At 29.3% G+C, this 23048-nt stretch overlaps 1 protein-coding gene across 2 annotated transcripts; it reads left to right on the forward strand.

Moving 5' to 3' along the window:
- Nucleotides 1-1093: 1093 nt before the first annotated feature.
- LOC123293230 (lissencephaly-1 homolog) lies at nt 1094-22810 on the forward strand. 2 transcript variants are annotated; one of them, XM_044873978.1, is made up of 8 exons: nt 1094-1195; nt 17771-17886; nt 17953-18253; nt 18818-18974; nt 19046-19223; nt 20318-20453; nt 20707-21064; nt 21989-22810. In XM_044873978.1, exons 2-8 carry the CDS (start codon nt 17849-17851, stop codon nt 22060-22062), a joined length of 1242 nt encoding a protein of 413 aa, XP_044729913.1. In that variant the 5' UTR covers nt 1094-1195; nt 17771-17848; the 3' UTR covers nt 22063-22810. The 2 variants fall into 2 exon arrangements, with proteins under 2 accessions (XP_044729913.1, XP_044729912.1); XM_044873977.1 differs by having other exon boundaries at nt 1107-1217.
- The last annotated feature ends 238 nt before the right edge of the window (nt 22811-23048 follow it).

The raw sequence follows: 23048 nt of genomic DNA on the forward strand, positions 1-23048 counted from the left end.
TGTGAACTAAAAAAAATATTTTTGTGCTGTGAACCTCTTATTTATATTTATTAATTTGAATAAAGCATGTAATAACTCCTTACGTAATGTTTTAAATATTTATTTATATTGGAACCAGGCCTGTGGCCATAAAATTCTTTTCAGCCTTTTGTTGCCATTATTATATAAAAAAATTAAAATTTTTTTAAAGGCAATTAGGTTTTATTTAACATAATGGTAAAAAGTAAATAATAATGAACTAAATTCTGAAAGATGGAAAAGGGGAAAACCTTGGGAAAATTTTTCTATGAGTCAGGTGAGTAGATCATACAGGGTGCCTAAAACTACCGCGTTAGAAGACCAGAATGATGTGGAGATGAAATTCAATTGGCGTTTTTGATTAACATGTTAAAAGGATAAAAACTCAAGAATTATTCGAACTTTAAAATTATTAATTTCAAGATGATCGTATAAGAAAATGTACTTTCTTGTTGAAAGGGCGTTTTATTTGAATACTTTCTCTGGCTACGCATCTGATTGATATCGAAAAAACATTAAACGCTTAAACTATCCACGGGAAAATAAACAGGATAATTCAATTGAATAAGATAATATTCTTCAAGGATAAAGTGGTGGGCGTAGAAGTATTTTTTTGGTGCAAATGATAATTATAGAAATTCCCCATTCCATTAAATTTGTGTCAGCGATATGTAGCCCCTCCATAACAATCGATTTTCAAATTTTGAAACTTGTTGAATTTATGACTTCAAACTCGAAGTTTGTGATAATCGAAATTCTTACAAATACAATTTTTATAAAAGCTAAAAGAATATGAATAAAAAGGTACTAAATTAGATTCATTTATTCTGGGAGCTACAATAAACTAGTAACCGCTTCAAAACTATTAACTATATTTGAGAGGAAAAAAGGGTAAATATCATTTTAGTTAAATTAAAAAAAAATTAAAGACACATATATGTTAATTTAAAGCTAGAATTGTTTTTGCAAATAAAATGAATAGTTTTAAAATTGCTTATGTAGCAAAAATTTTCGCAAGCTTAAAGCCTATTGAGTGGTACCAACTTAATATTCAAATAAATAAAAAATTAAACTAGTAAACAGATGGCATAACTAGATATTGTATGAACGTCAAATCATAACTAGTTGTGAACCATTGTCAGTTTTATAAAAATATTCGTGTGTGTTAATTTACATTGTAAGTGAATATTTTGTTAATTGTAAGTACTTGTTTAAAAAAATTCATTAACTAATAAAATTTAATATATAAATATGAATCGAAATTCTAAATGAGAATTTAACTAACTGTCAACTTGGGTATCTGTCATGTAAATATATCAAAATGGCCGTTTTATCTGAAAAATATTTCATATTCTTTAAATGTATATTTTAAATCATATTTTTCTTACAATTTTCACAAAATTTATCCTGTAATGGAATACTATGATTAATTTGGGGTAATTTTTTGATGTAGTTGACATTGTGTGTCTGATCATGCTGAATTCTGATGTCATTGATTTGGGCGACAGACGGATGCCTTCAATATTGATCGGCTTGGAGTCGTCGTCTGTTATGAGAACATTTGTAACTGCTATACGAAAATGTTATTTCAAGAGAAAATTCAATTCGAAAAATTCATTAAACTAATCCATGATTTCATATGCCTTAAAATATATTTTCCTAATTATTATAGCCATTTTTAAACTAAATCTTGAGAGTTTTAAGATTTGATACTTTTATTTTAAAAGTATTTTCTTCCGTATGCTTAACGAAAATATTTTTGCGGTAAACTTGCACTTAATTTTTCAATCAATATTATCTGACTCATCTAACTTTTACCTCCCATTCAAATTTTTTTAAATTTTCTTGGCAAATATTTCATTTTCCGAAGAAAATTGATTATCAAAACAAATTTGCCCTTGAAATAATACCTGTAAAATGATTTTTTTCGTGACTTAAAAAAATTATTTTGGTTTTTAAGTTATTATTTAAAAAAAAGTTTTACTTGCTAAAATTCGGATATGGAAATTTTAGATAAAATTAGAGGAAATATAACTATTTGTTTTTATGAGTTTTATAAATATTCGGTAAATCTTAAAAATTACAATTATCATATTTATAAAACAATCTTAGACTCGACTAAAATGTTAGTGGGTGTATTTTCACTTATAGAAAAAAATACTACGAAAATCGATAAAGTTGTAAAAGGGCAGATTATAGTTTATTACATGTTAGTGTGTATATTTTTTCCGAGGGGTGATTTTAATTAAATTCTGTTTTTTTAATAGCTAAGAATATAAAAAATTTTTAATTGCATTTCAACATTAATTTACTATTGTGACGTTATAGATATTTGCGGCAAATATAAAATGTTTTTGCAATAACTTTTTTTATTATGGTGATTTTTAGTGTTCCGTACTAAGAAATGGAACTCCTATGGTGTCCCCGTTTTACATTTGTTATATCTTATTTATTTTAAATTTGATATTGATGTTATGCTCTCATATGCATCACTCAAACTTAAGGTTAGCAATTGACCTGGAAATGTTAGGGAATTTAGAAATAGAATTTTGATCTTACCTAATCAGAAAAAATTCAAAAAATATTTTCTGACTATATGTACTTTGACTGTGAAGACTTCTTTATTGATATCTCGAAATATATATATATTTTGTATCAATTTAACTCACACAATTTTGATATTTTTTATTCGATTTACCTATTTAAGTAAATAGTTTAATGCGAGAAAAATATAGTTGTGAAATACGTCAAAATTATGTGAAGCGTAAAATGGAAATTTTAAATAAATTATCTTACTATTATTAATTACTTTTGCAATAATTTAGTATTTTACTGTGGCGTGAAAATCTCGAGGAAACACACTACACATGTTTTCTAAACGGGCTTACTAAAAAACTTGCAGTGACTTTTTATTTTCACTCCACGCTTATCCCAATTAAATAAAACTATTCTTAAGAGATTTATCTTAAAATATTTCTATACCAATATGTTCATACTTTTTAAGCATTATACTTTAATTAAAATATACTCTTAAATAATTCTACTTAACAAAAATCATACTTATTTTTCTACTCCAAAATAATTATACTCTCAAAATTAATACTGAAATATATTAAGAATAAATATTTAAGAGATTAAATCTTTGAGAGCAGAAATATTTAAAAGTATTAATGTTAGAGAGAAGTAATATTTTGGAGTATAAAAGTATTCAATTAATTATAAGTATATTTTGATTAAGTATAATTCTTAAAAAGTAGAGATCTATTGGAGTGGAAATATTTTAAGGCAGAAATCAAGTAAAAAAAAATATTTTTTAATGTTATAAGAGACAAAATTTTCTCAAGTTGTACAATGTCGCATTTACACTTAGATTGGAGGAAGTGTTGCAAGTGTAAGTGTTAAGTTTTGCGAATGCAAGTAGCAATAATACAATCTATTAAGCCAATTACTCTCAAATTTCATTAGTTAACAATTATACTAAACATATTTTGTCCAAACTGATTTTAATCTGTCTCTAAACACTTGGCTCCAACCACTAAACATAGTTTATATGCTGCATTAGTTCCTTAATCAGATGATTAATATTAAAACAAAAGAGGGTATCGCAAGTGGGTCTTTAGCACCCAGACCAAGGCTCCTCTGTGCCTTCCTTGAGAACGACCTGTCACCTGGAAACTAGACATCTTCGGGTAAGAGACGCTATTAAAATCAGAGGAAGCTATAGGATTCTGTCGAGGCCAGACACCACGCAAAAAATACACAGCTTCACCGTGGATCTTTCCCAGAATTGATGGATCCAAGAACCAACGTCTGAATCTGACGCCCTATAGATTTCTGCAGGCACAAATAACATGTATGGAGGCTTCGCCATTCATGTTATGAAGGTGATATTTTAATCGACAGTGTCCTGTCAAGAGTTCCATCACCCTTCTCAACAGTGCTTTAGTAAGTTTCAGGCGAGCACTGCCGAATAGCCTAGAGGTGGCTATACACAGTTTGATTTGCAGCATGCCCTGCGCAAAGTCAAAGTAATCAAGATGGGCTTGTCGCAGCCATTCTTCGATTAGGTAAATTACGGAGCATCTTGCCATGCGACAGGCTCATCTCTTCATTTCTTTTAACGCCAGAGTGGATAGTCAGATGAAAGTGCTTGTCAAAAGCAAAGTTATAAATAATAAATTTTAATATGGTTTATCAATGATTTACTTAAAGTATTTCAGTGTCACAAAAAAATGCACGGGTTATATATAGTACTATATGTAATCTGTGCATTTTTTGTGACACTGAGGTATATTGCATTAAAATGAACTGAATGTGAAAATTATGCGCACGTTCTTGCAAATAAGAAAATAAAGAATTTTTTGATCCACACATTTTTATAATTGTGTCTATCTATACACAAACATTTCATTTTACTTACATTACCGACTAACATTTCTGATAACTTCCTATAATTCACTCACAGGTGGCGAGACTATAGTTCGGAATATACCTTAATCTGGAAATTATGGGCATAACTTCTAAGGACCATACCAACCACCAAAGTATGTTTTTTCTTAATAATGCTACGCAAATTTTAATAAATCTGCATATGCAAAAAGAACTACAAATATAATCAATAAGTGTTATTCATAATAATTTATAGAACGGAACACTGATTATACAAGTAAAGGTTGCACTTGTTCGATTTTTCCCCAAAGATATATACTATTGAGATTAATCTCTGTTTAAAAATAAAATTGTACTTTGGTGCATGAATAACATTTGTTGATAGGTAACTCTCAAATATTATAGAATTAAAATAATGAACTTTAACCTTTGATAATTTAATTTTAATAATGGGGAAAGAACTGTACTTTTAGGTGTAATATAAAGTGTTTTTTTTACAGGTGCTACTTTTGTTTATTATATTATCTGAAACGATATCTTGTTTTTATTATCAAATTAAACTTTAACATCAGATAATTTGACTGCCTCTAATTATCTAAATCCTTATAAATATTTAAATATACTTTAGGGTTCAGTATACAAAAGTAAAAATTCTAGTTTTGTATTGGATGACACAATACATTGAGGCGAGTAGTAAAACTGTTAAGGTAGTACGAACGCTAAGGCAATTTTAGACTTAGGGTTTAAATTATTTGTACCTTATTTTCAACTTTGATGATGAATTCTGTAATAAAATTCATGAATGTAGACGAAAAATAAGAATGAAATTTTTCGATATCTGCCTTGGTTTTCGAAATATCGGAAGCTAAATAATTAAACAAAATTTGCAATTTTCGATATTTTGAAAATTTATTCAGATATTGGAAAATTTTATTCTTACTTTTCGTCTTATATTGTCAAGTTATAACATAATTCACCATCCACATTGAAAATATATATTTTTTAAATTGTGTCCTCACTACCGTGCTCATACATCCTTAATTAATCGGACATAACGGGTTTTTTTGTTTTCAATATATTATATAATATATTGAAAACCTTAATATTAAGGTTTTAACTTTAAATAGTTGTTTTTTTCCACCGACTAGTTTTGGATAAATCTATGAAAACATATCGTCCACCTATCGTTTTCTTATAAAACAATGTTAAATATTCCTATTTTTGAAATCATTAATTAATTAAAAAATCATGCACTATTTCCAGAATTGATTTAGACTTGGTACAACTTCATATAAAAAAGTCAAGTTTTTTATTTAAAATTGCCTTTACACAATTTCAGCTCGTACATTCTTAAAATAGTGTCTATATAATAAAAAAATAAAAGAATGTATTTATTTAAGAGTAGCTTTCAGTACGCATATATATGCCAGTTCAGTCGATCTCCCCGGCTTCACAAATTTCAGAATTTCACCATAGCATGTTACCTATATCAGGTTTAAATTGTTCCGACAGCTCAGTCATTCATAAAGAATTGACAGTTCTGTGCCATTTTAGAAGACGATAAATTGATTTTAGAAAAGTTTATCGGTACTTGGCTGTCGGAAAGATAAAAATATCGTTACACGTAAGACTTTTTAATTTTATCCATTCGAATGCTTCGTTTACGATCATGATTTCCGTCTAGTAATCTGGTGCTGCTTAACAGTTATTTTTATGAGCTATCCACATTTTTCTTACATTTTAGCCGTGGCGTTGAAAATCTTACTTGCCCCTGTTAATGTGTAAAAGCAAGGCTATTGTTCAAAATGAAGTGTGCAAGACAGCGAAGTCAAATAAGTCTTATTTTGTCCTTCTACTTCTATTTTTTCCTAAATCACTACAAAGATGTCATTCTATTAAAAAAAAAATTTACCGCTGTTTAACCATGAAGACCTACAAATGAGCTGATACATATTTACGAGTTTTTCGATTTCCCTTTCCATCTTCAATACGTAAAGATGGAATCGTTTTAAAACATCACCGTGTAAATGAAAGTAAAAAAAATCAACTCTGAAAATAAAGTAATTGTTGTATATTAATATATCATGTACAGTAAGAAATAATTTTTGATATTTACACGAGTAACAAAAAAAAAAAATCAATTAAATATATTACATATGACATAATTTTAGGAAACCATATAATTGAATAGCACAAGTTAAATAAAATATGTTTTATTATACCGCGTGTGTTATTTATCATTGGGGAGTAGAGAAGTATACGGATACACTTTTTGTGTACTAATAAATAATTTACTTTTTTATAACCTGTGTTATACTAAACAACCTGTTATTAAAATATCAAAGCAATAAAAACCGTTTAGGGAAGTTTTCTTCGTTAGAGTAATTTATGTTTTAAAATGATTAACATAGATGGAGCAGCAAAATGTCAGAATAAAATTTTTTTTTAAATGTATCTTTATAAATTATAGCTCATGTGTTATTCTGATGTATGAGCTATTTTCTTGTACAGTTTCATTCAAATCTATTCCCTAGTTTTTGTGTGAAAGCGTAAGAAACAAACATCTTTACTTTCACATTTATAATATATAGGGATGTTCAAACACATTCCCCGCAATCTTTTACAGCGTTCTAAACATTTATACTTTTAATAAAATTTGTTGAATAATTTCCGCAAAAAAAACGAATTTCAGGTTTGAATTCTTCGGGTAAAATACATCGAAAAAGATTACTCGTTCTCGTGGAAGTTAATCGGCCCCCCCCCCCCCCCCCCCCCCTACCTGTAGCCGCCGTACTATAGTATAACCTCATTCAATATTTGTATTGAAATACCAAACAACCTAAACATACACCGTATAGTAAAAAAACTGTCTTGTATGTAATAATAATGAATTAGTCATATTGTACAACATATACTCAATGTCACAAAAAATGCTCGTTTTAAAACATTCTAAGTGTTACTATTATAACATAGCATATGATGCGTACGATTAGAATGTTTTAACTGTGGCACTTTTTCTGACAGTGAGTGTACATATGTTATGTAGATATGTAATAAGTGAATTTTTTTGCAATCTTATTAGACGAAGAAATAAAGGAATAAAGTTCAAAAAATTTGAGCAGTAAGTTGGATTTTAATGCGGTTTTCGACATTCGATTCGTTAACGTCAGGATATTTTGTGACCTAATTTGATTAATAAGAAATTAAAAATATGCAATTAGCATAATTAATATGCATTTTAAATTGACCGTAAATATTAAACTCACAATTCGATTAATATTGATGAAAATGATTTCAAATTTGTTACACTGGGGCTTTTGGGTCGCTGAACACGAATTTCGTGAATTGGTCTCAGAGGTACCTAGTGCCCAGGATGAACGGTATACCCGCCGACTCCTGGTGTTTTCGAGATGTTCGTCAATTTGAAATATAATCATTCCAAACTCATTTCTAGGGGCTTTTTGGGGTCGCTGAACACGAATATCGTCACAGAATTGGTCTCAGTGGTGCCTGGTGCCCAGGATGACTGCTACCCTCGTCCGAGTAAGAAAACCCTCGAGTAACGAGTTTGGACCGATTATAAAACAAATTTACCGAAAACTCCAGAAGACGACAGGGAACCGTTTACCTTTGGCAAAAGGTACCTCTGAGACCAATTCTGTCACGATATACGTGTTCATCAACTCCAAAACCCTCCGAGTCACCAGTTTGGACTGACTATGTGACGAATTTCTCCAAGACTCCAGAGGTGACGGGTATACCGTTCATCCTGGGTAACAAGTTTCAAAATAATTTTCCTGGGTGTAACAAGTTTCAAAATAATTTTCATCTCTATTAATCGAATTTTTCTAACTTTGATCATTTTTAGTGCTTCGTTTCTTCGTCTATGTATAAAAAATGGTACTATAGTATTTTAACCTTGATTGTTTTTGATACCAAAGATCAAGATTATAAAAAATCTATGCTAATAATATTTATTACTTACTGCGTACAATAATTAATATTTTTATATGTCTTACTCTAATCAAATTTATTATTTATTTAAGACAATATAGACTTATATTGTTTTGGGTCATTTACAAACAAGTATTTTTATTGATATTCAAAAATTAAATTTTTGGAAAAAAATATCGTTTAAAACACTCAAACGATCACTGTATGTATACTGTATCTTATTCTATATTGAGGCTTGTTAAATAAGAAGTACCAACTTGTTTTGGAAAATCAGGGGAAGCTAAAAGTCTGGTGACCGAGACCAGGCGTATACTTCTTCAGAAATCCAAAATATGTTGATTATTGTAAAACTAACAAGGCTCTATCAGTTACGAGATAATGTTCGAAAAAGCCACTTCTGGATGACACCTGAAATTTACTGAAGGAAATAGGAAGTTAAAAATATATTCAATCAATCCAGTACGTTTATTATTTTTATTTACTAATAAGAAATTTTTAATATTATAATAAACGGTATATATTGAATTTCGGAAGAGGTGTGCGGATAGTGTTAGCACCTGGTATATACTTGTTTGATGAACAACCTAACCAAATTCATTATGAAATCAAAAATGTGATGATCAATCCTCAGACACTAATCGTTGAATCATTTGGAGCTGTTTAATAACCACAAAAAGATTTTGACACTAGAGTTGTACACATAATAGATGCGAAATATGGAATGATAAAGTGTGTGCAAGGTAAAACCACAAAACTGAATGATAATATGTAAAAAGAATGATTCATTCTGGATTTCACTCGGGAAACTACATCGTAGTGGGTATAGTTTAAATCGCGCTTCAATAATGCTCTCAGTCTTAACGTAATCAAGTGTAAGCAAGTTTGCTGCTACAGCCAGTGTTACGTAATGAATGCTATTATGGTCCCCATACCTTTTACTTGAAGTATTAGAAGTAGATATTTTGGATCTTAACCCACCAAAAACTTATAAAAATGTACATATTTTATTCTTTAATTTTTTGTGAGAATGATCTTGAGGAACGATCACATCCCCTAATAGTCATTACAATCGTGTAGCAATTTAAGCCCCACTCTGTATATAGAGATCATTTGTTATCATAATCTATTTATTTATTGTCTACACGGTTTTTGTTTGTGATAAATATTTTGTAATTTTAAATGTGGGCCGTTAATTATAATTGAATTTGGGTTAAGAGTACAGTGCTCAAATCAAAAATTGATTTGAGCTTTGATGTATATTCGGAAATATTTAGTGAATTGCGGCCTAGAATGAGTCGAATTTTGAGAAAAATAACGACGATTTGATCTAGAAATACGGTAGAGTGTCGATAATCGGGACTCAAAAAATCATTTTTGAATTTTTGGTAGAAAGTGGTTTTGCAAATGCGAGCGGGTGAAAAGTGTTCCAATTGGTGGACGTTTCCGATTAGCAAGTGTTCTGATTGTCCAGACTCTACTGTGCTATTGTTTGCTATCGAGTGTTTAAAACTATAAAATATATTCATAGATTGATATTCATTGGCTGAATAACCCGTGAGAGATTTGCTTTTCTTAGAAGAACATAAGATCCAAGTCGATTTTGTGGAACGTGTTACGTTAAATGACGTCGTTTAAACGACCAAATTATTTGATTAAAATGTCGTGACTTATTTTTCTAAAAAAAAATAGATTTTTATTTCATCGCTAAAAAATATCCTTTTCTTGATAGATTCAGAACATCTAAAAAAGTTCAACTAGTAATTTTTTAATTTTACTGGGATTATTTGATTTTTAGTAAATTATTTGCAAGGATGCTTATTAACAGAAAGTTCCACATAGTCGATTATTATCGAATCATAACTAGAACATTTTCAGTATAGTATTTCAATTTTTAAGTAATATTTTTATTTGGAAACTAGTATTTGATTTTAGTTAATGTCAATGATGTGCCTTTTTGGAGTGACTGATTCTTAGACCCAATTTCTCCTGTTTTAAACAACAAAAAATCTTTTTAAGCATTTTTGTTTGAAGATATTTTATGTTTTTGACAAAAATTCTATTTAAATAAAAATCATCTAACAATAAGAAACATTAAATGAGGGGTGGGGGTATTTTTGTTAAATAAATATTTATTTTGATATTTATCGAGAACTCACCAAAATTTATTCATTAAATAATAATATTTGTGAATAGATAATCAGTATTTAATTTACATATTAACTGAGATTGATGATATACCGGAAATTCAATTGTATATTTGGTCAAGTGTGTTGATGTTTGTTTCCGTAATTAGATGTTCCAAAAGTACACTACCTTGATATGTCTTGACCAAAATAAGAAATACAAATTAATACAACTTGGTTTACGATTTATTTACTATAAATATTTGTTAGGGAAAAAATAGACCATTTTACAGTAATAATTCACTAGGTATACATTAGTGTCCCGTAATGACCGAATTCATTTTATTGATGTTGAGCCTAAAATTATCAGTTGAAAACTTTGTTTAAATTTATTACGATAATTAACGAATCCTTATTTAGTTAATGGTTCATTAACGAATGCGACCATTACGATATTTTCGTTATTTATCACCCTGTATGACTACAAAATTTCAGATCGATATTCCTATAAATAACGAAAATATTGGAAAATTTATAAAAAAAACGTTGTAAATTATTCTATAAAAAAAAAAGGAAGCAAAGTGCAAAAATTTTCTTTTGACCTAAAGGTGTTAAGCTTCATCGAAATGTGGCTATAATTATCTTAAATGAACATGGTGATTAATGTAATCAAAAAATGATCTCATCGATTGACGTAATAAAAAACTGGTAATTTGTCTTTATTTGACATTTCTTTGCAATAAATGTGAAAGAGTGTCCTCACAAAGACATCCGCAAATATTATGAGCGTATTTCCGTCTATATTGTCCGAATACGGTAGTTACGGAATATGATATATACAGGGTGAGCCAGTTTAATCTATACACCTAAATATCTCGTTTTGTAGTTAACCAATCAAAAAAAACTTGAACAAAAGTCGTAGAGTTTGATGTGGAACATCATGTTCTGACATCAGATTGGACTTTTTCTTCGGGTTTCTTTAATAGCCAATTTACATTCTAATCGGTAAGAGATAGAATAAAACTTTAAATTAGAAAGTTGATCCTCATAAAAAACTAACAATTTATTGTCCGTGGCATTGTCGACCGTGGCGTAGGAGCGATAATAAGCTAAGTCCATTCCTGGCGCACAGTTAGTAACAAGCATCACTATCTACGGCTAAATAATGCAGGCAATGTTACGAATATTTACTCATAAATATATAAGGCCTTTAATGGTATAAATTTTTCTCAAAGATAGAAAAAAAAACAAAAGGATATTTAAAATAAAAAATGCGATTGAATGTTTCATTCTTTAAACAAATAATAATTATTTCTTTTCCCATGATCCAAATAAACTATAAGTACATATCTATCGTCAGCAAATTTGATCTATTCAAATAAATAATACGCAGTAAAAGAAATTGCATAAGATTTTTTATTATGCCTCTTAAAAATTAAATTGCCAAGGTTTGTTTTTAAGATACATGCAAATGAGTTTAACATCTATATGCCGTGAAAATCTTGGATATTTTATTTAAATAAAGTCAGAATTAAAAGAACCTTATATAGTGTCATATTTTCGTTATCTATAGGAATATCGATTTGAAATTTAGCCTTTCTTACAGGGTCCCATTTTTTGCGATACTAAACCGAATAGGGCCGATTCTTAATATTTTGCCTAGCGTCAAAGATGGTTAGAGATATCGAAAAAAAAAAAATTCGGAGATGGTTAGAAATATCGGTGCATGGGTATAAAAAAACATTCTAAGCCATTTTTTCTAATAATTTTTTTTCGATATCTCTAACCATCTCTGACGCTAGACAAAATATTAATAATTGACCCTATTTGTTAATTAGTAGTAGGCTGAGTTTAAAGTTCAGATTTCGGCTAAATATTTTTTTAAATGTGATCCATCACCCTGTATGACTGTGCTAAATTTCAAATCGATATTCTTATAAATAACGAAAATATGAGGATGTCTTCATCTTAAATACGACACACTGTATACACAGTAGACCAGGTTATATCAGAAGATCTTCATCAAATGATAGATAACGTTAAGATCATGATAATTTCTCAATACACTTCTAGCCGGGAAAGCTCCCTTTCCATCATATAGAGAGTGTTGAAATTTTAGTAAATTATAGTGTGCCGAATTTTTAATTTTCTAAGCAATAATCACAATATTTTAATAATTTACTATGGGATACGCAGAGATAAAATGAAGAATGAGGAAAAAATTTTTCGTAAACTTCAAATCTATATTTTCCAGGACAATTATATCTTAACTCTAAAAAAATTAAAGAATTTCCGGAAATTATTTTTGCATGAGCTTATTTTATCTATATAAGTACTTTGTATATAGGTTAATACTTTCATTTGATACACCCACCATTAGATGCAATAGAAAAAATGTTTTATTTAAATTATTTATCTAGCGTTGGGTGACGTCAAACCAACAAAAACCATATTATCTTTCCGTATGCATAACTAATATAACTTTTGATCGATTTCCACGTCATAATTAATGTTTTCAAATATTGCTTTCTTTGGGTATCGCGTTTAACTCTTACCGTGATTATGCAGCGTTTTAGGAAAAGGTATACAGGGTGAGTCATTTAAATCTATAATGGCTAAAAGCTCGTTTTGTAGTTAATCAATAAAAAAATAACTTTAATACAAGTTGCAGAGTTTGATGGGGGACATCATGTTCTGACATCAGATTGGAACTTTTTCTTATGGTTTCTTTAATAGCTAATTTAGATCCTAAACGGTAAGAGATGCAATAACACTTTAAATTAGAAAGTTTATCGTCATAAAAAAACTAACATTTTTAATCAAAGCCATTTTTTCGAAAATTGTCAGCTTTCAGAAGGCGAATCTCCTCTATGCGCTGATATTTTGTATGATTATTGTTTATAATTTTACTTTTTAATTTACACAGCCGTATGACGTAATAACATAGTGATTAGTATTTCATGGTGTTAAAAAAAAGATTGTAAAAATATGAAATGAACTTGAATATTTATTTGGTTATTTTATGAACTTTAAACTCACATTTTCCGACTGCTTTTAGCCGTTCCTATTTCAATAATTTATATATTTTTAGATTTTTTTCTTTAATAGATTAAAATACCCTATTTAGACAGATAATCATACAGAGAGTAATCACCGGCAAATTAATTCATTTTCACAATTTCCTCAATTTTTAAATATTCTATAAATTTGTATAATACAATCAACCTTTATTAGAACCGTTTTTAGTAAGTCCGAGGTTAACTTGTGCATTTTTTACATATTAACTGTATTTAAATGGTAGAAAATTGATATAAATCTTAAAATGTTAATGAACATTTTACTGCTATCTGAAAAATGTTGATCGTGACTACCTGTGTAAGGTTAATTTAAGAAAATTTTTTTATATTTATTTTATGAAAAAAATTGGTGCATAAGAAGTTGGTTTCCTTGTTGTGAACTTGCTACCTTTGTCCACATCTTTGGAAGATTAGAAAGATATGTTCTGATTTAGATGAAACTTTTTTTACCGTATTGATAAATGATAAGTAATTAAGTGATCTAAATTGGAACTACTAAAAAAGTGGTCCACATTCCGTTTAATAGTACAAATTTTTATCGCCAGTTGGCGGGATTTATGTGATTTAAATTTGAATACTTTTATTGGCCTTAAAAAATGGTAAGTACAAGTATTGCCATCTGGTAGTCGAAATTGAAACTACTGAATTCGGGTCTACGTCTGATTTTAATTAGTATGAATTATTATCGCCAGTTGGCAAGTTCCAACTCACCGTTATCAATAGTAAACCTTTAAATTTTTTTTAACTGTTTGTACATGGGCGAATTCTGGGGTATTAATGCTTTATTTTCTTCTTTTTTCCCAACTTGAGGGAAAAAAGAAAAATATTGCTACCTGAAGTCTGTCTACAATAAGTTAATTAGTACTACCTGTCTTTTCTTTGACGACATTTTACTGTAGTACAACTTTTTATGCTCATTAAGTGTACTTCTACTTACCCTTACATTAATACATCAGTTCTATTTATAAAACGGTTGGTATGCAATAAATTATTACACAAATACACCTTAGATTTGATACTTTTTTTCCTGTGTATGATATTGCGATAACATCGAAAGTTAATCATTTTACTGCAAAGGACCCCACACTAAGCTTTTGGGGAACTGAATCTCGTTCAAATCATATAGATTAAAAAAAAGTTGTTTCTTATAAACATTTTTTCAAATTTCGTACCTCTTAACCGAGTCCTATTGAAGTCAAAGTCGTCGATTTTCGTCAGAAAATTAAAGAGGCCGGTTGATTGACTATGTTTGTATAAAAAAAAACACTAAATACGATGGAGGGAAATAATAATAATAAACTTGGCCTTCATTGTTAAAATTTATAGTTTTTAGCGGCAATTTTCATTGTTTTGAGGTTTTTCGACTTTTAAGGAAAACGGTGCGTTGGAAAAAAAGTTGCTGACCAATAAAGTAAGACTTTAACAAACTTTTGTAAAAAAAATTAGACCTTTATTAAGTAGCTGTAAACTTAAACGTTCTATGTACATTAAATATAAAAATTTCCCAACAAATAAAACGAACCTTCAACGACAACTCACCTCTCTACGAGTGCATTTTTAGTATCTGAAACAAGTAAACCACGCCATGCAAGCCATCGTTTTAAGTCCCGAACATGGTGATCTTGAATTTTAACATTTTCAATTTTGCTCCAGGCACATATCATCTTCCGTTAATTTCATTTCCACAAAGTATGTTTAACATTGTTGTCATAAGGAAATCAAAATATATGCCCTCCCCCCCTCTAGCGCTGCCATCTAGCGGATATTTTTTAATCTTCAGAGGAAAAAGGCTTTTACGTCATAAAAAAAAGTTGTATCTCAAAATATTATGTAGAGGTAATAAATTTGATTAGAATGTCGTACCTCGTGCCGGTGTATTTCTTATACTCATGTGTTGTGTGGTATGTGCGTTCCATTGTTGTACCTGTTCGGTTCATGTCATGAATTTTTCAACATGGGAGTATGAGTCTTCTCTCAACACATTGTTATTTGACGTCAGTTGTAAATAAGTAATCAATGAAAAGTTGACTATGTGAATGTAATGTTTGTTGTGGGTGTAGTTGGTGTATGTAATACTGTATACTGTGTATTGTACAGGGTATTAAAATATTATAAGTGTATGTGTTAGTTACCATAATATTTATGAAATTTAAACATTGTTATAGAATTCATATAAATATTTTATGAATTTTTAGCTGTGTTTGGTCCTATTTGTTTGTTTATAGAAAGTATGTGTAACATTTTTTTACAAAATTGTAGATTAATCTACAGTCTAGTCCAATAAACGAGGATTAAGCCCTCAAATTCTTTCCTATAGCTTCGATTGACTTGAAAATTAAACGATAAGCAGGTAAGCCTCATGTAACAAAAGTTATATTTTGCCGAGTGCTGCTTTTGTCCAGAGGGTGGGAAAATATATGTTGACAATGCCAACGGAAATCGGTAGAGAGATAAATTCTAAGCAAAAAGTGTCATTTAAGCATATGTCGAAAATTCAATACTTTCCGAGTTAGTAGCGATTGAAATTCGGAGTTTTTATCGTCTAATAACTGAAAAATTTGACGTTTTTGGAAAAAACTATATCATACACTTTTTAAAATACTATAAAAGTCCTTTAAAATGAAAAAAATTCAAGTCATTTGCATTAAAAACGGAGTTATAATGAAAAGAACGTTGCTAATATCTTTTTTTTATGTTTTATTCACCACAAAAACTGATTTATTTAGTTAATGGTAACATGCTCAGTTCTAGCAGTTTCCCATATATATTTTTTGCATTAAAGCATTTAAAATTCAAAAAAAGTTTTCCAAAATACAAAAAAAATATCTTTGTTTTTAAATTACCCGAAAAATAATTTTGGTAAATATTGATTGTAAACCTGAACTTTATATAAGAATTAGCATAATAAAAAATAATAGTAAAAGTTATCTTTATATTACATCAGCCTTTTAAAATAGGTATACACAATTTATATAAAATGAAATCATAATTCTTGAATGTAAATTTTTTTTCTTGCCTTTTGCTATTCTTTTTAAGTTGATGAGAAAAAAAATTCTTTGTATTTTAAACTTAAAAGAAAGAATAAAAATTTTTTGTTTATATTTATTTTATTCGTATATTTAATATGCAATTTTATTTGTAGAGAGCGAACTTTTCTAATGTAAAATAGCACATTTGTCAAGATAGATACTTTTTTTTAATCATGAAATCTTGTACTTGCTAAGAACACACGGGAACATCGTTTTTTTAAAGAAGTTAAAAAACTTAATTTGAATTATTAATGACAGTGCGATCATGACTGAACTATTGCAAAGAAAGGCCAAACAGTAATTTTTGTTATTGTCATCAGTAATTTTTGTTTGAATAGAGAAAACTATTCGGAATCGAATCTCAGAGTTTTCATCTTCACTAAACCAAGACCGATTATATCAAAATTTGCGTAAAATTTATTTTCTTTATTCAAATTTCGAACGATTTTCTTAGAAACCCTGTATATAGATTCATTATCGAATGTATACAAAGTATACATGAGTAGTCTGATAATCTTATATTTATATTTAATGAATTTTAAGCAAGTTTCAAGCATAAACACGTTTCAATTTACGATTTTATTTATAAAATGAAATTAAAATTATAGTAATAAAAAACTTATATTAAGTGAAAACCATGCTCTTTTTGGGCAGCAAATTTGTAGATAAGCTTAGCTCCAAGGTATCAAAATATAGTTTTTTTTAAGAACAAATTTGCTTATAAGTATGACTTTCGGCTATTTCATCATAAACTTTAAGTAGCGCGCTCTTTTTGATTAATCTCGATCATAAAATGATTAATGTTTATTATCAGTATTTCTACTGATAACTGGGAGTTGCAACCCACCAACTGGCGATCATAATTCGTACTATTTAAAACATGAAGTGAGGCCTATTTCAGCAGTTCTAATTTAGAATACCAAAAGGCCATACTTGTACTTACCATTTTTTAAGGCCAATAAAAAATTTCAAATAAGCTAAATCCCGCCAACTGGCGATAAAAATTCGTACTAATTAAAACTGAAAGTGGACCGCTTTTTCATTAGTTTAAATTCAGACCACCATGTTACTATTCATCAATACTCCCGATTTCATTTCTATTGGTTTGTTAATAACGAAATTTCCAACATTAGTTTACACATTCCTGGTTTTACTCTATTTCTTGTTTGTTTTGTTTCAGATTATGGAATCTAGAATCTAAGGCACCTGGTAATTCTTTTCTAAACATTTTTCCCACTGACGGTTTTTGAAAACGATCATGAAAATGGTGTTGTCACAACGGCAGAGGGAGGAGCTGTACGTATTTCAAAAAAATAAATAATTTCTTATCAAATTTCTAAATTTAATTTGTTTTACATGCAGAAACAAAGCTATCGCTGATTATTTAAGTACCAATGGATATATGGATGCTTTAGAAGCATTCAAAAAGGAAGCCGATATGCCTGGTGAAGTTGAACGTAAATTTGGTGGTTTGCTTGAAAAGAAATGGACGTCAGTTATTCGTTTGCAAAAAAAAGTCTCAGAATTAGAAATGAAACTATCCGAAGCCGAAAAAGAATTTATCGAAGGTGCACCAACCCGTAGTAAACGATCTCCGAATGAATGGATTCCACGTCCACCAGAAAAATATTGTCTTACGGGACATCGAGCGCCTGTCACAAAAGTAATTTTATTTTAAATATTAACATTACTAGAGAGTTATTGATGAATTTCTTGAGTTATAATTCATGTTATAAATGTTTCAAAGAAATCGACTTTTGTCGATATGATAAAGTATTAATAAGGCAATCAATCCAGGAAATTCGTGTAGTAATTCGCGCACATTTTCACAATGCACTTATGCCGTTAATGAGCAACAAGTAATGAGTCACAATACTTGTATTATCCGCATATACATAAAAAACTTATGCTCTTGGATGATCAGAGATAATTCACTTACATAAAGTATAAATAGGATTAGTCCAAGATATCCTTGTGGGACTGAAATATATACGCTTTGCCACGAAAATAATAATGTCGATAAAATTCCATTTTTACATAAGTTTCAATAAACAATTTCTACTTTCTATACATTAGAATATGAAACTTCTGTCACGTTTCTGACCACTCGCAGAAATAAATTCATTCACAACTTTTTTCTGGGTATTATAATGACGGATTAAATTTGTCAATGGTTTTTAGTTTACAAAAACAGAGACCACATTTTAATAAACCTTCTTTTTTTTAGGTTATATTTCATCCTATATTTAGTATAATGGTTTCGGCAAGTGAAGACGCTTCACTCAAAGTGTGGGATTTCGAAACTGGTGAATATGAGCGAACTTTAAAAGGTCACACAGATTCCGTACAAGATATTGCATTCGATCATACTGGTAAACTTTTAGGTATGTAAATTCTAGCCTCTTACATTTTTCCAATACATACGTTACTGACTTTCTCCCCTGTTTGTCCACAGTATCTTGTAGTGCAGATATGTCAGTGAAATTATGGAATTTTTCACAGACATATGAATGTATGAAAACGATGCACGGTCACGATCATAATGTGAGTAGTGTGGCATTTATGCCAGCTGGTGATTTTGTCGTTTCATCGTCGCGAGATAAAACAATTAAAGTGTGGGAGGTATCCACTGGGTAAGTAGAATCAAAGTATATTATTATTATCTCATTAATAATATAATAATTAGCCCACTTTTTATATTGTATTATTTTGATAATAGTTTTTATATAAACAATTAATTATTATAATTAATTTTCACACTTCCTAGTGTTACATTCTACACGCAAAAATGGTTAAATAATTACTTATCTCTTTTGCTCTGTTACAATAACAATTAATTCGTTTTTAATAATAATTTTATTTATATCGAGTTTCATCGATTTCCGAAAATGAACGTGTGAAAAAATGATATTTGATTTTTAGATAGATTCAAACAAAAAAATGTTCTTGTTTTTAAAAGGAACATCTTTCTACTTTTAAGTGTTATTCTATCTCTTACCTATAACGAAAACCAGTTGATCTTCCAAGTGATTTTGACTTTTAAGGTCAAAGTTCAATTTGAGATCCCTATAGATGCCTTTGATACAAACAACTATTGCTTGAAACTTTTTCGTTTATACTTAAAAGAAAGATACAATAAAGAGTGACAATCAAACTCGGAAAATAACGGTTCAACCGGCTCAGTAGCCGTGCGAATAAAGGCGTAATCGCCTTTAATCGTTTGACTACTGAGAGGTCACCCACATGATAAATGTAATTGTATATTCGAATGTAGTTTATTATAAATAAAAATTAAAAGTAATGATGTGGGTGGCCTCTGTTATAGATGGATGTCTGAAAAACGAAGGTTAAGCTCTATTATTATTATTAACTTTTGCTTGAAACTTTTTCTTACAAGAAAGATTCAATTAAGAGTGACCGGGAACTTCTGGTACCTACTGTATATACGGTGTTACTACGTATACCTACTGTAAAATTACGGTTTTAGAAAAAAATGTTATATACTAAAGTTATAAAGCTGCAATGGTTGAATAAGTTCTGATCTTATGGGTGGCTTGACATTCAAGGTTACTGAAAAATATGGAGGGTAAAGAAAATGGGGACAATCTCTGTGTTAAACTAAGTGATCCTAAAATTGCATTAAATTAAGATGACATGTATTTATCCGAATATAGATCGGTAGTACAAAAGCAAACATAAAAACTAAAATTTTTTTAATTTTATTTAGGTACTGTGTTAAAACATATACAGGCCACGCAGAGTGGGTTCGTATGGTAAGACCTTCCCCCGATGGTTTTTATATTGCATCATGCTCAAATGATCAAACAGTTCGAGTTTGGATGACAAATAGCAAAGAATGCAAGGTAAGTTTAAGTTTCAACAAGCCTCTTGTATCAAGTGATTGATTATTGGGTGAAAATTTTTCTAAAAGAAATGAGTGTTCTATATGGTCCGTTCTTTGAATTTTGCACTTACGAGCATCAAACCCTAATTTATATAACAGGACTGGCTAATACTCTGCAGGCGTTTTGCTGATATATGAATGTGTTAAATCTTTGTGTTAAACTGAATTTTTTTTTTTGAGTATAAAGATATTCCTTTCTATTTTGTTGACAGGTTGTATTACGTGATCATGACCATGTTGCCGAATGTATTGCATGGGCACCAGATTCATCATTCAACGAAATAAATGAATCTAGTTCAAAGGATAATAAGAAGAGTGTTGGTTCATATCAAGGACCATTTTTGGCATCTGGTTCAAGAGATAAAACAATACGTGTATGGGATGTAGCAATTGGTGTTTGTGTATTTACATTAATTGGTCATGATAATTGGGTACGTGGTATTGTTTTTCATCCAGCTGGTAAATTTTTAATATCAGCTAGTGATGATAAAACATTACGAGTATGGGATATTCGTAATCGACGTTGTGCTAAAACACTCGAAGCGCATAAACATTTTTGCACATCTGTTGGTAAGTGACATTTTTTTCATGTTAAGTTTTGTTGTGTTTACATGTTTTTCATTATAAATCGCGGCTCTGCATTTGTGTGCACACTTTCAAGGATACAGAATACTATTTCTAGTTATAAACGAGATAAGTTAGGTTACTATTTCGGAACTCAGTTATAGCGATATGATGTGAATTTTTTTTTGTTCCATTTAAAAAACCAAAAACTTCCTCACTTTAAGAAAATTTTGAATCAAATAATAAAGCGTTATGCCTTAAAAAATTGACGCTTTTTTGGCAAACATTGTCATGAACTTTTCGTAAACATTTTTGAGTTTATGGTAATTCTAAAATAAATAGGAGATACAAAAGGGGTGAATTTCTAAAAAAGAACTTAAATATGGAATTTTCACGGTAGGATAATGGTAATGGAAAACGTCCATAAAAACTCTTCTTACTTCATATATTTTATATGGCTAACAAAATAGCTCACAATCGGTATATAAATAAAGTTTTGTCTCTGTCTTTTCTCTCGATATGTAGCTCCATATTGAGAAATATTAACTTTTGCAACTTAAAAATACTTGTATCTACGATCTAGTACAGAAAAAAATAGATGATAAATTACAAATGTCTCGAGAACTGTCAAAGTTAAACTTCAGTCAACTTAGCCAAAAGCCATTTTGCTTGCTGCTTTTTATGCAATACTCCCTTCATGTTTCCATTGACTTTAGACAACAAAGTGATAATTTTATTTAAATTTTTGTACATAAATAGTTTTTGTAAATAAAATTTTTACCTCCTCCTTATATTTGGGGCACTTCCTTTTTTTATATTTGGATAGTATTCAAATGTAGCATAATATTAATTTCTTTTTTACAATAACAAAAAATATTTTTAATTTAGAAATATATATATAAAATAACTTAATATTTTTTTATTTTACAGATTTCCATAAAACTCATCCGTACGTAATTACTGGCAGCGTCGATCACACAGTCAAAGTGTGGGAATGTCGCTAAATGAAATAAAATATATAACTACAAAATAACTTAAATAATCGTTTGTCCTTGCGCTTGTTTTTCTCGAACATTTATTAAAAAATATAAATTCAAAACATACAAAAAAATGCTCTATGTCGCCCCGTATTACTGTTATATTAACTTATAGCCGAATTATATTCCAAGAAAAATATATAATTCCACTTCATATAAATCTATTTTGACAAAAAACAGTAATATTAAAACAAAACCATTTACAAGATGAGTCCGGAGAAAGGCAGCAACTTTCAGGATAATATATAATCTTCCTATAAAAGTAGGATAGAAAACTTTTTGGATTATTTTTGTGTTCAAAATTTATTTCTAGACCATGTTGTTTACGAAGAAGTCATCCAAACAATGTGGAAGTAAAGATAAGCTGCGCTGGCGGTATAGCTCTTATTGTTAATACCATTAGCGCAAGCCTAAGTGATATTCGAACAACACTGCAAATCGAAAAGAAAAAAACCGATATTTGCTGCATTCTCCTTAAACATAGTCTGTATAGACTGTCACCTTTCATCATAATTCTCATGACTCCGTATATATATTTATCTACCTATTATCCTTGGAGAAGACACTAGAGTTTTTTAAAATTATATTGCATATTTATATAATCTTTTTAGAAGGATATGATATGATCGTCACTATAAAAAAATACCACTTAAGATTTGATGATACCTTAAAAACTCATTTTTTAAACATAAGTAATTAGTTTTGTTTTCTTTTATTAATTAATCGTACTATATTATTAATTTAATTATTATTATTACTCTGTATAACGGAATTACAAAATTTTGTTCATTTTAAAAAAAAGTTCAGTTAATGTTTTCTAGGTTTGTGTTGTTTAACTGTCATTATATTTATGTATGAGTCGTTTGTAATTGAAAATCATTGTTTTCTAAAATTTATATACCAAACATTTACAGAACATTTTTAGCTAGGGAACGCTATTCTACTAGGAGATT

This window comes from Chrysoperla carnea, chromosome 2 (genome assembly GCF_905475395.1).
Source record: "Chrysoperla carnea chromosome 2, inChrCarn1.1, whole genome shotgun sequence".
Classification (NCBI taxonomy): Eukaryota; Metazoa; Arthropoda; class Insecta; order Neuroptera; family Chrysopidae; genus Chrysoperla; species Chrysoperla carnea.

What these genes read in the sequence shown, in the direction of transcription:
- LOC123293230 (XM_044873978.1), top strand. Translation starts at nt 17,849, where the DNA reads ATGAAAATGGTGTTGTCACAACGGCAGAGGGAGGAGCT. An exon ending in CAACGGCAGAGGGAGGAGCT is followed by an intron (nt 17,887 to 17,952) that starts GTACGTATTTCA and finishes TTTTACATGCAG; the next exon opens with AAACAAAGCTATCGCTGATT. An exon ending in ACATTTTTGCACATCTGTTG is followed by an intron (nt 21,065 to 21,988) that starts GTAAGTGACATT and finishes TTTATTTTACAG; the next exon opens with ATTTCCATAAAACTCATCCG.